This window comes from Struthio camelus, chromosome 13, assembly GCF_040807025.1.
Source record: "Struthio camelus isolate bStrCam1 chromosome 13, bStrCam1.hap1, whole genome shotgun sequence".
Lineage (NCBI taxonomy): Eukaryota > Metazoa > Chordata > Aves > Struthioniformes > Struthionidae > Struthio > Struthio camelus.
This window is the reverse complement of record NC_090954.1, coordinates 19,594,447-19,609,827: the sequence shown is the minus strand read 5'-3', so window position 1 is coordinate 19,609,827 and position 15,381 is coordinate 19,594,447. Positions and strand designations below refer to the sequence as shown.

General features: G+C 44.4%; 1 protein-coding gene across 6 annotated transcripts in view; it reads right to left on the bottom strand.

Annotated features, from left to right (window-relative positions):
• The window catches only part of KCNIP1 (potassium voltage-gated channel interacting protein 1), a 454,273-nt gene that overhangs the window by 164,313 nt on the left and 274,579 nt on the right, over window positions 1–15,381 (bottom strand). The window contains exon 1 of one of the 6 annotated variants that reach the window (XM_009690240.2): window positions 5,478–5,703. The exons of the other annotated variants lie outside the window; for them this stretch is intronic. Coding sequence (XP_009688535.1) covers window positions 5,478–5,508 — 31 coding nt within the window. The 5' untranslated portion in view covers window positions 5,509–5,703. Of the gene's footprint in view, window positions 1–5,477; window positions 5,704–15,381 lie in introns of those variants that run through there. 6 annotated transcript variants of the gene reach the window in all.

The window sequence follows — 15,381 nt, the reverse complement described above, 5'->3', positions numbered from 1 at the left end:
ATACAATAAAAAGTGCTGCTAATAGCTATCTTATATGTTACTGCTGTGTCACTTAAATAATGCTCTAGCGTCCCTTGCAGACTAGTTAGCTGCATGCCCATAATAATGGTTATAGACCACCTCTTGAGCAGAGGAACAGCCTAACTGAATTCCCTGGAGACCTCATCTCCTGTTCCGATTTTGTCATCGCATGACGTTGTCTGTAGTTTGCCCCAGAACTGCGATGTTGAACCTGGCTAGATGTGTATCTGATATGTTCTCTTATGCTCTTCAATCCTTATGCTATGTTGTACGATGAAGCTCTCACAGCGATGAAAGAGGGAAAGAGTACCAGTTCTGTATACCTCCTAGGGATATCAGCTTTGTCAGAGCAAAAATTTTACTGCCACTGTCTTTATGTGTATTAAATAGCTTAGTTTTCACTTAAGAACTGACTGCATTAAAAAAAGATCATAACCAAATCCTTAAGTCCCTCGGGGGCACAGACCACATCCACATAGCATCAAACACACAGAAAGTGCTCAATTAATAATATCTAAGGTCACACTTGCTAATATTGGCAGCTGGGATGACAGAGGCGCTGTACACAAAGGATAGTCCTTTGATTTCCACCACAGCTAGTTCAGGTAGGCGGTTATCAGAAACCACTGCTCCAGTGAAAGATCAATAAGCTTGTCAGGGGGAGAGAACAGATGTAATCTCTTGCTGCAGAATCCAAGGACACAAAAAATAAAATGAAGATAAAGTTATTTTGCAATATAGAACTGGAACATTCAGCTCGGCTTGATTAATGGGCCGCGTCAGCAGGGTTACACATTAGAGAGTGACAGAAGAAGCAGCCGTCCGCACGGGAGAGGGGATGGCACTTGATACACAACAGCATCTGCCCACAGGTGTGGGCCTCCAGCTCCACAGGCAAAAGAATGATAAGCTTCAATAAATCACATGAACCTTGCATTGCCCCAGCAGAAGAAAGGCCTCTGTCTCCAGGGTGTAACGGCGCTGACCACCCCAGCTAGGAGCATTAGGAGGGGGTGCACTGGCTCCTTCCCCATGCTTTGCCTCGGACGCAATATCACTGCGTCAGGGGCTGGAAACTTAGCACAGCCTTTTTGACCTAAGAGGCAATTGCAACCCTATGGAGGGCTAAATGCAATGAGTAAAAGACAACTGGATGTGAAGAAATATGGAAAAAACTCTATCTCACAAAACGAGCTAATAGATCCCGAGGATTTACACTAGCAACTGCTGCAGGAAGGAAATGAGGAAAAAGCTAGAGTGCCAACAGCTATGGAGAGCAGGGGCAGCTGGCTAACCGAACCAGCAAAACAGCTGGCCTGGAGCACCTTCCTTTAAGTTCTGGGTACAAATCAGAAGCCAAAAAGAGTCTCTTCCTCTCTGCTGCAGTGGAAATCACAGCTCACAACAAGAATGAAATACGGTTTTCAGAGTGACAAAGTGCACAATAAAAGGGGAGTAATTTGGATATCCTTCCAGCACATTACAGCAGTCCACCCACAAAGCCAAATCTGGAGGGAAAGGACTCGCTACTCCCATTAGCCTAAAAACAAAAAATTTAAGCCGTTCTCTGCCGTGTAGGAAGGGGGGGGGGGGGGACAGTATTCATGTGTGTATATATGTATATGTGTATATAGACACGCACATATAAATTACCCACATTTCCAAAGCAACTGGAAGAAAAAAAACACACATTCAAGATTTTTGACAAATAAAAAGAACACTTCTGTTTAATAACTTGGTGTCAATCTGAATGATTCCTGACAGGTACCAAATTCAGTAACTAATCCCAACTTAAAAAGACAAAGAAAATTAAAATGCAAAGTGTTCCAGTGCTCTGTCTTCTAGTCAGGAATGATGTTTAAAGACAAATTTGCTGGCATTTAGCTTTGTATTTTAACGCTCTCCCCCAAAGACAGGGATTCCCCTACCCCAACCCTTCAGGGAAGTTTTGATCAAACCAAAAATCTTATTTATTGGTTTCTGTTAGCTAGTAAAGTTTGCATCTGTGATTAGATACCGTGATATCAGCTCCACAAAGCTGGTATTTTCACAGCCATGTACATCTCAGTATATGTCCAAACAACAAGGTGCATAAGCTTACAGTCCACTAACAGCATTTTGTGATGCCTTGGTGTATTTAAGGAAGAGCCACGCAGTATGTTTTTTAGAGACAGAGCTCCAACCTTATGTCCTACAGCCCTGATTCCGCTGGCATTTGCAATATATAATACTTTGACTTTATTTTTCATGGCTGCTTTGAAAGGCCATATCAAGTAGGACGGAAACCTCTCATGTAGCTCCGGCAGAGCATGAGAACTCTATTAGTCTAATTTGTGGAAAGGCTGAAGGCAAGATCTTCATCGTATCGGCCACGGTGAATACAGTCAGAACAAAGAGGGAGACTCAGGGACTGAACAGCAGGAAAACCTGTCTGTAGCATTAGGAGAATCCCTGTTCTAGATCACCGCAATTTCCACCCCTGAGATTCCTAGTAAGTCAGACAAATACTTGCTAAAGAGCTGAAGCAGAGTCAATCCTTCCTGGGGTCCTAAGGACAGGCTAATAACAAAAACCACAGTTCCTTCCAGCTACAGCCTTTCATGACTTGGCGCTGGCTTTCTGCCTGGTTTGCCCTTACCTGCCCTTTTCTGTACACCAGTATGATTTCCTGAAATGGGAGAAGTTAGTGAAGCATCTGTTGCTCCTGCACAAGGTTTATTACATATTCAAATGCACCAAAGCAGCACAAAATGACCAGACCCCGAGAGGAGCAGCTGTTACTCCAACATTAAAAGTGATCCACAAATGATACTCTTGCACGTTTTGTACATATTTCTGCTTCTTTTTGTTTGGACATTATTTTGCCCCTCAATATAGACCACGGGATACACAGGCGACAAGTTACCCTTATCAAAGCCTGCTGATTTCACACTAATTCAGAAACCACCCATCAAGCCACAGCATGGCTTGATCAAACAATTCCAGCCTAGTGAAGTGAGACCTCTTCCACTAGCGCCCAGCCTGCATTTTGCCAGTGTGATCCACCAGCACCACAGCCCACTTCAACCACCTTTTTTCCTGAGACGCCCCCAGGAAGTTGTCACACGACCCAAAAGCAGGGCTGCCAACCCAGCATATCCAGTGGACTCTCCTCCTCCTACCCCTCTCTCCTTGTCCATCTCTGAAAGGCCCTTAGAAAGAGGAGGAAGGGGATAAGTCTACCACTAGACTGTCTCATGGCCCCTGACTGAGAAGGCTAGATGCTGCTGCTGCTCTAACTCTTCAAGACAGCACTGGAGTATCTTCAAAATGCCAGCAGAGCTGCCCCTGCAAACTGAGCAAACAGCCTCCTCTTACTCCAAATCGTCAGAAGGACAGATGCTGGTTTCCTTCCTTCTCCAGGACCAGCTGGCATTAGATGCCACATTTTTCTCGCTCCTAGTCCCTCGGCGTATTCAGTCCCGTCACAAGGCCTTCTTTACAAAAATATACATTCCCAGAGCCTGCTAAGCTGTTCTTTATGTGCTGGTTTCCATAAAGTATAGAGCTATGAAGTACCTCAGGCTCTCTTTGGGTTTTTGCTCCAGAAAAATCCATTTCTCTCTTCAGGGAAGGAGCTGATTACATGGCTTGTAACCAGTGATCAGTAACTTCCACCTGAGAGCCTCATCTCTTGCAGCTGCCTCTTCAGCTTCCCTCTACACTGGAGTGTGCCAATGTCTCCCTTCTTCCCAACAAGGCTAGAAACGTTCCATCAGTCGGATCCGATCAGAAATGGCAAACAGCCCATGCTTGCAAAAGAAATTAGTGCATGAGATGAAGGAGAATAGGTGAGCACTGTATAGCTTAGCTGAGGCCACAGTGGTGCGTGTAGGTGCAAAGACCAGAGCTCTCTTTTCTCAGGTACATTTACCCTGAGGACTGGCTATACACAGACGGTCATTTTCCTCTCTGCAGCACTGCTGCTTTTGCAGAAGAGGAGCACCCTGCTCAGATAATTCCTTTCAGGGGGAAAAAAAAAAAAGATTATTAGTAAACCAAAACCAAATTTTTCTTTTATGTATAACATGCATTTTCTTAGTCTGCTGAACTGAATCATAGACTGCTAAGTGCTCTTCGTATGCATAGCTGCGGGTATAGCTCCACGCATGAGTTAGTGTTTTGTACTGGCACAGGCAGGGGCTCTGCAGCCCGAAAGGTAGTATTGCCCGGGGGGGGGGGGGGGGGGGGGAATAATTGCACTATCAGATACGACCATCTTCGTCCCATTTTGAAGACTATACATTGAACTCCTGGGCATTACTTTTCGCTGGGATGTGTTCTATTTCTCTGCCTCTAAAACAAGCTGCCTTATGCTATGCAGAGCCTTTTGTGTAAGCCCAGCCAAGTTTTAAGTGCAAATATCTGAAATAGGATTTACATAAAATAGAAGCATGGGGATTTTGAAGTTGAATACCCCTGAAACAAGAATAGCTAAACAAAGATCCGGACACAGTGTTTAAACTTGAAGTCCTATTTCGGGTGCTAAGCATAAAATCATGTCCCTCCATGGGCTAAGATAGTCCATGCAACACTGATGACTTCATATCACACATTAAGAAGAGCTGTCACCTCATCTTAAGAAAAAAAGCACTCTTGTTAGTTTAACTCCAGTCCTTCTAAGCTATTCTTCAAGGTCAACGGGAGTAGAGCCAAGCCTACAGTGACCCTCTCTGAGCAGGAAGGGTTGGAGTAGATGAGCTCCAGAGGTCCCTGCCAACCTCAACCCTTCTGCGAGTCTGTGACTCCAGATCAATATTTGGAAGGCAAGAAAAGATTTGATGATAAAAGAGAAAAGGCTGTTCTGAGACTAGCCATTTTTGCAAGGTTAGAGCAAATTAGAGAGAATCGTTCCCAGAGGCAGTCTAAGATGCAGCTAAATGCTGAGTACCTCCACTTCGGGCAGACTAGCGCTCAGAAGCACGTGTAGGAGCACTGCCAAATCCAAGTCTTCCAGCCGCACACCTCTGCCATGAGCTGCCCTTGACCAAAGGGGTGCCCCCTCACTTTCCAAACGCCAGGGAGCTGCCCTAGCTGGGCACCAGAAGGTATTTTTTCCCCTCTCAGACTCTCACATTACTGGCTCCTGAAGCAGTCTGTGTGGTCAAGCAGGCACCTATCCTACTGCCTTTTGGGTATCTGGAAGAAACGTAGCAGAGTGCTGCGCTCTGCATGACAGTCAAACATGCCAGTTAAAAGGATCAATCCAGCCTTCACAACTGAGCTTTCCTGTTACTTCAAAACCACCCTTCACTCAAGCCATTTAGCTTAAAAATAGGTATTTATATCATCCAAAAACAGCACAGACACACAGGTGGTAAAAACAACAGAAAAATAACATTTCAGCTACTCCACAGAGCCACACTCAGAAACCTGCTTCTCTCTCATGCATCAGCCAAGAAGCTGCAGGCACTTACCTTGCCCCAGCTTCCAGGCCCAACCCCTCATCAGGGCTTGCCCGAGCTCCCATCCAAACGTCCCAAAGCTTCCCAGGCCTGCGCTGAAGCGCAAAGCATTTTCAACGCTCCTCCCTCCACGAGGGCTAGCCTCACTTCTTCAGAAATAAGACCATCCCTTTGGCAGACAGTCCTCAAGCACAGGAGCTACCACCTCTGAGTAAAGTCTTACAGCCAAGGACAGCACTGCTTTCCCCCTTGCACAAGGCAACATGCAAGTGTCCACAGAAACCCTTCTCACACTCTGAATTTATACTTTGCATCAACATGCAAATTGAAGCTGTAGCTGGCATTTAATAGATGCAGCTCATCGTTAGCTCTTGATTGAGAACAGACAATGGCAATCAGCCACTCTGGAAGGGAATGGATCTGAACGGACCATCATCAGGTCCTTTTGCATTTGTGAATGCACAAGACACAGCCTGAGCAGTAAACGTTTTCCCCGTTGGAGTTATTCTGAAGACCTGTTAGAGGAGGTACTCTCTGTCCTGTTTTAACCAGGCAGAGCCAGTACTCATTTGTGACTATATTTCAGGCAGGCATTGATCTATTTGGATGGATAAAATCTTCCTATTACCGTTGGTGCAGAGGGGAAATACCGACACGGTCACGCTGGATGAATTATACAGTTCATTTTCCAAAGCATCACATGCAGTTGGGAGTAAGTCTTTAGATCACCGTCCGCAAACCATCTCACTGAGAGCCAGGCACAAAGGGGAAGCGTTGCCAAACTAATTCCGTAGCGCTGCTGATGGTGCGACTAGCTACAAGCGTTACTGAGCTCAATTAATTTCTGCTGTAACTGACCTGCAGCTGAGGAACGTTGCTTACTGGGTTGGGAATAGCTTGTTTGTTGGATCTGTAAAATAGTGTTACTTAAACAACCCAGTGAGCTCCTCTGACAACACGTTTTTTTCCCCTGAAGAGTTTCCTCTAACTGGAATTATTGATTCTTTTTGCCATTAGACAGGAGGAAATCACCACTGCGTTAGCAACCACCGAAATGGTCTTCGCCCCTAGGGTCCTTGATGTGCCATTGATTTGAATTTTCAGCTGGGAACGTTCTCAAATTCTTTTCTGATAAAAAGGACAGTAATGATTTCAACGCATCATATGCTCAACTTTGTGAACTAAAGCTTCAGAGTGTGCGTGCGTATTACTTTTCAAGAATGTTTCAGGCAATTCCTGCTAAATTCTGCTACACAGCAGAGCTACTTTATTTAATAGGGAGGAAAACACAACCAGCGCAAAATAGACATCGCCAGATCCAACGTGCTGTGTTCGCTCTCTTAAATCTGCCGCAATACACAGGATCATAGCATTTCCTTGGGCTGATGTTAGACCCCCGTTAGTCCCTGCTCCTTTAGTGGCATGTCGGCCTTCAGCAGGCAGCGCTACCAAATGAGCATACGTAACGGTTAAGATTTGGAATCTCTCACAACTGCACTACAGAATTCAATTTTTGTATTTGTCACATAAATACAAAGTAGTAACCACACTTGAAGTTGCATCATGGTGTTTCTGCGTTCACCCCTTAATCTGCAACTGCCTTCACTGCCTAGTGATGGAACCACAGCGGCCTGCTCCGAAGTAAACACATCATTTACTCAACTCAAGATACGCAATAGGAGCTAAGTAATTCAAACGAGATATCAAATCTTAAATTCTGCTTCCAAACCTTGGAATGCAGTAGCTCTTTCCCAGCATTATCTCTCAATATTGTGCTTGAGACAAGAGGAATACAGATCTGTTTGATGAACACATCAATATCTCCAGCCCTACCAAATACTGCAACAACTCATTAATATAAAAGGTCAAAGCCGTTGCTGTCAGCATAACATAGTGGAGAGTCTAAGCATTTTGTGGATGGCTTAACATGCCGCCCTGTTGGAGGACAGAGCTGGGTGCCTTGGGGGACTGCATGCATTACGAGTTTAGCAAATCCATCCTGCTTGGAAGTGATTCTGACGCTGTATGCAAAATCAGAACAAAACAAAATTGTTGCGCCCATCTGCATTAAACCAGCTCTTAGGGTCCTCTAATGGGTGTCTCAAATCTAAAGCCTGAAGAAGTTCAGCAGTTTAATCTCTTTGTGGGAAATAACATTTACATTTTTTTAACATGTCTTTGCAAAACGGTGGTGTTACCTGTCACAAAGTGAATTTTACAGGCAGATGAGGCAATGGGAAGAATCAAATTGTCTTTATTACTGGCAACCAAAGCTATACTGAGAACAGATTCCCAGAGAGTTAATCAGACGAAATCCTTGCAGAAAACAGTTCTTCTCATTTGAGGAAGATTATCAGGACAGTACCAAGAGTGCAGAGGATGGCTATATTCTCAGCCAGAAAAGCGGGGTGTATTTCACAGGTGTCCAACTGTAAAATTGTCCCTCAGGCCATTTGAGGAATTACCGGTGTGTGACTTGCAAGAACGTCTCTACAGCTCTGAAAATGTAAACTGCTGGTGCTTGTGGCACAAGGTTTAACATGGGAGCTACTTGCCTACTTTCAGGTACCACCTACCCACCTGAAACAGCCCTATCGTAATTTATCACAATGTTCGTGTTGAAAGGACAAAGGAAGAAAACACTTCTCCTAGCTGGAAAGCAGAGGGGTTTCCAGTAGGTGTCCCTGCCTGCTTTTAAGAGTGCATCTTCTTACTCCTACTGATCTGAAGAGTTTTGCTCTAGCTTAGCACTGCACAACTCCAGGAATCCAGGGCATTTGCACAGTAAACTTCTCACTCCAAAAATGGGTGACTGGGGCACTGATCAAGTGACCTCTTAGGCTGCAAACTCATTTGTGGAGAACATGAAGCCACCAACAAATGGCTTAGCTTTCACCAGCATCTGCATGACCTTCAGATTAATTTCAAATCTATAGAGCAATTTAAGAAAATGTTTCTTTCAGGACATGACTGCCTTTACAAGTTGCAGCAGTCCAATGCAGGTTTGGTGTATCTGGCTAAAGCCATCTCGTCTAGTATTGATGTGAGCAGTATCAACTGCAGTCACATAGCTCAAAGACGAGCAATAACTATGATTTTGTTTGAGTCCAGTGAAGAAGGGGGAAAATATTAATTTACCTTCAGGTCTTTTTTCTGTCTGAATCAAAGTGATCAAAGACGAAAATATCTGTATGTAACGAGGAAGAGCAGGGAAATTTAGCTAAGTCTCCTACATAAGTGCTGTTGGCCTCAGATTTCTGATGTACAGTCACCTCTTTCCAAAATGAAATAAATGTTCTCTTTTCCTCAGAAATGTTCTCTTTTAGCTTCGTATAGGGTGCTAAGCATCAAAACTTTGACAGCTGATACACAACAGAAATGTTTTGTCTTCAGGTACCTCAGCTAACTCCCTCTTGTTCCAAGCTCTTATTAGATGAACTATAACAGATAAAGGATTTTTATAAGCCTGCTTTGGGAAACTCTACAAAATTACTTCATCAGTTTAACTTCTGAAAAGTGCATGCAATAAATAAGCAGGCATTGGAAGCTGGAAGAGCTTTGGCGTTCTCTGAGGATTAAACTCACCCAGAAGCATAAGAGTTTAAAATCTGTTTTTAAACAAGATTTTTTTAACCACGGCATTTCGGCTTAGCACTGCATAACTTGTAGAAAGGACTTGTGCGGAAATGCAGCAGGGTATAACAATTTATTCGCGGCACAGAGGAATGGTCACTATGAACAATATTGCCTTCACGGGCTATTAAATGACCTTTATGTTTGCATTACCTGACAAACTGCATAGCAACCACAAGGATGACTCATGGGTTATAATATTTTATACAACATTCTCTAAATTATTTGAACGTCAAAACGAATCTGCACCGAGCTTATGAAATACTTTTCATTACCCTGAACCTGATGGTTTTATACATGGCAATTTGATGAGTAGCATATACAGTGGGAAAACAACCCTGTAACCCAACAGATGTGTTCTCAAACTGCTTTTTAAAAATTAAAGAACCTGACAGTAAGTTGCTTCCACTCTGCAGGCTTTTTAAACCTTCCTATGCAATTAAACACAGAGCTATATCCTGCTACAAACAATACAGATTGGTCTAAAAAATCCTACTGAAAAGCTGCTGTTCCTGATTCAATTCTACAGGCCTTTTAAAGGTTAAGACGTAACCTCAGCTCCTCTCAACTCACCAGCTTCAGAGAGACGTTTGCAGCAACATTCATCAGCCTGAAATAATGAGGCTGTGAGAGGCAGCATGTGATTTCTTTATTTCATCTTAATTATAATTTAAAATTTTAATGTGAGGAATGTGACAAGTGTTCGAGCAAGAAGAATCATTGCCTCAACAGCAATTAAGGTCAGGCAGAGAAATGTGCTCAGTCCCAAAGAAAAGCAATGACTTTGTCCTGTACCAGCAATGTAATTCCAGTCGTGCTGCCAGGTGCTGCTGACAGCGAACGGGCTGGTTGAGAACTCCAACAGTCCTTCCAAAACCCGGGTCCCAGGTCTCCAGCCAGAAGTAGAACCTACCACAGGGCTAATTTTAGCAAACGCTGGGCCTTGGGGAAAGGAGCCCCAACCCCTGAGAGGTAACACATTGGTCTTGCTAGTAAGGAAGAGGCAGAGAAAGTGCTCCTCATCCTGGCACTGAGCTCCCCTCTCTGATTCCTGGTCCCACGCAGGGACCTGGAGCAGCAGCCGAGGCCAAACAGAGTCTTAGCCCTAAGGCTCAGGCTGGAGGCGTCCCACTGTGGTGAGAGAGCGTCCCAGCACGCGGCCAGCTGGGTAGCAAGGACAGCACTGGCTCGTGGTTTGGGTCATCCCGGGGACTCAGTCACTGTCCCTGTGACTTCCTAAGCCCGTTACGTGTACGTGCCCCCAAAACATGAACCCTTGCTCCCTAAAACATGGGATGCTCCCACAGCATGGCCTAAAGCCAGTATTGCTTCTTAGGCATTTGGTAGAGTACGTGTCACTTGGGCAGTGTCATCCTGTCACCTTTTCTCGCTTTCAGTAAGTCACCTCCCTAAGCAATGTATAGGACCTTACAAGACATTTTACTCTAGCCTTGAAGATGCCAGGCCAGTGTTACAGCAAACCCACATCCCTCTGAATAATACCACTGTCTTGGCACTCTTCACAAAAACAAATACGTTGCTAAAATACATGGGCCAGATTACATAGGATGTCTTAGGATGTTGGGAGAAAGGAGCAGGTGGTGTCAATACAAGGGATTAAAGGAATTCAGAGAGGAAGCACGTGAATCACTGTGGATAGCCAATAGTCTTTCACTTAAAACTACCTGAGAATTTGAGGTAGGGTAAATGCCATGCCAATTTTTTTTTTAGAGGTTTTGGGAGATCTGGGAAAATGCAGGTCTGCAAGCCTGATGTCTACCCCAGGCAAGTCAGCAGAAACTAGAATAAAGACCTGAATTAGCAGCTATCTACGTAAAGGGTTTGCTTGAGAAGATCATCCCAGCTTATTAAAGGGAAACTCTGCCTTACAAAGAGAGGATTAAATGAGGAGCAGACTGTTTCCTCAGGTGATCTGAGAACAGATATCCAGGCCTTCCCTCTGTGGAAAGAGGCCACTCTCCTGCACTTCTTGCAGAGTCTCGAGGAGTCACCCCTGCTAAGGCCATATACAGATGACAAGTGACAACCCCTCTCCAGAAACAATCTGCAAAGTGCTAACAGAAAGAAAACAGTCATAGCATGTCAAGTCTTTTCCCTGCATAGGAGAAGATAGATCTGTCTTCTGGCAGCAGATCTGTTTTCCATATAATAGCTCCTTTCTGAAGTGAATTTTTATAGGCAGGGTGATTAATAATATAGGCTCGAGTAGAACAGCATTATTCCCTGATAGTACTAAATGAGCAGCTGCCACCATGGATAAGCATTACTGTGTGTACTTAACCAGTGCTAATAAATGGGATTTTTTAAGAATGAACCTTCTCATAGCAAATTCTTTCAAGAATGAATAGGAACAGGAAAATAGTCTCTTAACTCAATTTGTTGTGACTCTGTACAATTGCACTGTATTTATACCACTAACACAAGAAGAACAGCCTTTGCTTTGATGGAAAGAGGGTTTCCATCACAACAGCTGGTATGATGCCAGGCAGGAAGAACTAAAACTAATGGATGCAGGAGGAGGATACCTGGCTCGCAGAGATTAGGAGGACACCTTCAAAACGTTTCCAAAAGGCCAGCTGAACCACAAACGAGCTTATCTCAGTCACAGCTATGACCTGCACCATATTTTTGGCAGCGCTACCAACGTTTCCTTAACTGAGGCAGCTCTAATAAGGATTCAAGCCATTTGACAAATATCATTGCATACTGCCATAAGTCTTGCTGATACTTGGGGGAAGGAGCTAATCTACGCAATTTGCACTGGAATCATTCAGACATGGCAGATTCACAATTAAAAATCACTGTCCCTCTTTTAAAATTGTCCCAACACAGCTTGTCATTTCATAAGGTGAATCAACGTCCAGGGCTGCAAAGATCTGCTGCTCAAGAGATAGGACAAGCCCAAAGGAGTCTAACACAGCCAATTCCTCCCAGATCCATGTCCGTTCTGCCATCACCACCTGGTCAGTTTGGAAATGTGGATCTTGGGTCAGGTTGCAGTTCAAGGTCAGAGTGAGGGATGTGCATCGGCTTCAGGTTGTGAGTAGGTGAACGTGAGCCTTATGGCTGTAAGGCTGAAAAGACAGTATTGGACTGGGGTGAGTGTTGTGATGAGCAATTTCAGTGCTTCATAGAATCAGCTGAGGTTGGGAGGGACCTCTGGAAATCGGCTAGTCTGACACCCCTGCACAAAGACAAATATTTCCCCTCTGAACTTCACCCTCAAACTCAGCACATAAACTGAGCCCAGACTAAAAGCCTATGGGATCACACAGAGGCTTGGCCAGTCAAAATCCCACCTCGGTCTCCCTGCCCGCGAGAGGCAGAGGCCAGCCAAGAGCAGAGTTTGAGCAGAGAGGCTGAAGAGCCCAACCACGCTGCTCACCACGCTGCAGCTGGCAGGCACTCGCTGTATGCACGGCGCTGGTTCAGAAATAACGCGCCCGGAGACCTGCTAGGAATAAGGGGCACAGAAACGTCCGCTGAGAGGTCTGTAAAGGAACAGTTCACCCCTGCAAATGTGACCGTACAGTTCTGGGCCTGGGAAGATCTATTTTTAAAGACTTTGCTTAACACCGTACTTCTTAAAACTGTTATCTAGTGACTACAAAATATGTTGCTGGACTCATTCTTTGCGCTTTCAACAATTACTCTTTGAAGTGAGATTCTTCCACTGCCCCTTAGTTGAGATATGTGAAACTTAAACAGCCAGCTTTGCGCAGCTGGATGCAAAAAAAGCAGCTGTGTAAATAGGGACGCTCACTTTGCTCAGAAATACCTTACCTTCACTTGACTAAAAATAAAAGCGCTGAGGCCCAGGGTCCTGTGTTTGAAACCACAGCAGTCTAGATTACGAGAAAATATTGTGCGTCCTTACAACGCCAGGTCCGACACCCAATTAATGAGCCCGACACGTTATACTGAGCTCCTGCAATCTGAGAATGCCTTGTAAGTTTGGACAATGCAATGGAACGACTCTCTGCTATTTCAGGCTTTCTTTGCATTGTTTTATGTTCAATGAATAAATGCAACCCTCCTACTGCATAACTTGCAGGGAATTTCAAAAAAGCTTAGCCAATTATCCTGCAGAAGTCATTGAACTGCCTTAAAACACATCACACCCAGAAAATAGCTCAGATGTTCCGATGGCATCACTGGAAAACATTTCTTAAGAGTAAGCACTTAAACTGCTCTATTGTGTTTGTGATACTGACTGAGGGCTTCGCTATTTCAAGAGGACCAAATTGACTTGCTTCTGCCCAGAAAGGACATTTGTGCAAATGAGGATTCATATACAAACATCTAGCCTGGGCTGTTTATCGTAGAGGTGGCAATTACACACTAAAATTAACAAGCTAAGAGCAACCTGAAGCACAGAAGGTGTACCCAAGCTCTCACATGCTGTCATTCAACCGGCATGCTCTGGGATGACTCGGCTCAACCCAGTAGCCCAAGCGAGCGCAAAGGCCCTCCAGTTCAGAAGGGCCACTAGCTTTGCCCCAAATCTGTGCAGACAGATAGGTGCAAAAGGGCAAATCGCACACAGCCAGTACTGCTGTGACATCCCTGCACTCGGATCTGGAGAGCTTTGTGGAGAGTCGTGAAGGATTAGTTCTTCTCATTATCCTACGATCTAAATCTAGTGAAAAAGAAACGTCATTTTGCAATAACTGTGGTTTAAATGAACCATCAGCATTAATTCCTCATATGCAAACTCTTTCCTCTTAAGGTGCCCACTGAATCTATTAAACAGAGACTCCACTTACCTGCACTTGGCACCCTGGATTTTAGCCTTGCCCACCCGAAACTGTACCAAAGACCATTCTGGCTGCACAGGAGCTCTCGGCAGAAGGCAATAGTAAAAAGTCTTGAATACACAAGTTTGTGTTGAAGAAGTAGCTGGTAATCTTACTGTGAAACGCTTTCAACAGAAGAAGTAAGTTTCTGTAAACCTACTGGCATCATACGTTGCTTAGATCTGTTTTCAGTCTAACTTCCACCATTTCATTGCAACAAGCACAGTAAATATCTTAAGGATTTTAATGATGATTTTCACAGTTAAGTCTGCTTTCTAGGTAGGGTGACGCAGGAACATATAATAAGAAGTATTTTAATGATCTAATCCCCAAATCATGCAAGTATTTCATCTTTATTTCCTTTTTTACTACGGCTGAACTTCCAAGTAAGCCATATTCCTCTGTCACCCAAAAACCTGGCTGTTAGTTCTCGGGAGCAGGGAGTGATTCATTTTTGAATAGCCTTCTCTTATTCTTTAATCTAACAAAAACACAGGAGGTCACACTACAGGGCACGGGCTGCTGCTGGGTTGCGGACAGTAGAGCCAAGGAGGTCCTGCAGGAGGCCCAGCCACCAAGCTCCCTCCCCAAACACCTCCTTCTCCACGCTCTCGCCATGCTGCACAGCTTGGCGGTCCTTCGACCTGGCCGTGCCGCGGCACCTGGCTGGGGGTCCCAAAGTGGTCACACGTGCACAGTGCACACGGTGTGGGGGAGATACAAAGCAGCTGAGTTTGCAGAGCGGGTGGTGCTCAGCATCGCATGAAAAATCCGGAAAGCATCTCCAAAGGCCGGGAGGGTTAGCTATCCCCAGTACAGTACCACCCACAGTATATCAGAGCAAGTTGGGTGTTTTATGCCCTTTGATCCTATTATGGCTCTGCTGTTATTTTAAAGTCATTACCCATGAGCTAAAAGGTCATTCTTTTAAATATGAAATTACGAGCTGCATTATGGCAGAAACTTATGGAAAACAGGGCGCGTAGGGCTGACTGAATCTGAGCCATTAAAACGACTGCAGAGTTATTGATGATGGACTATAGCGTGTTTGCATTAAAGAAACAGAAATTCCAGTGAGACTTATTTGTTGAGGAGGTTAGTTAATGGCCTCTGTATTTACTTTTACCACGTTTTTTTCATTTTTAATGACTGTTAGCTTTAACTCTAGATATGAGATGCCTGCAAATGAATTACTAGGTTCCTACACGATCAATCCTTTTACCTTGTCTGTATTTTGAGTCTGAGATAGGAGACTAAAATATCCAGGAAATTAATCTCTCGGCTCCCTTTCCCTTATACGTTGCAGTGTAACGGTACCGAAAAATATTCAGAGAAATTACTGACACATTGGGATATCTAATTTGATGGGAAACGCATTCTCTGCAGAATCTCCTACACACATTAGTAGCAAAGAATGCAAAGCCTAAGCCAAATAACCTGGCCACTTTCACTGTCAGCTGCAAGCT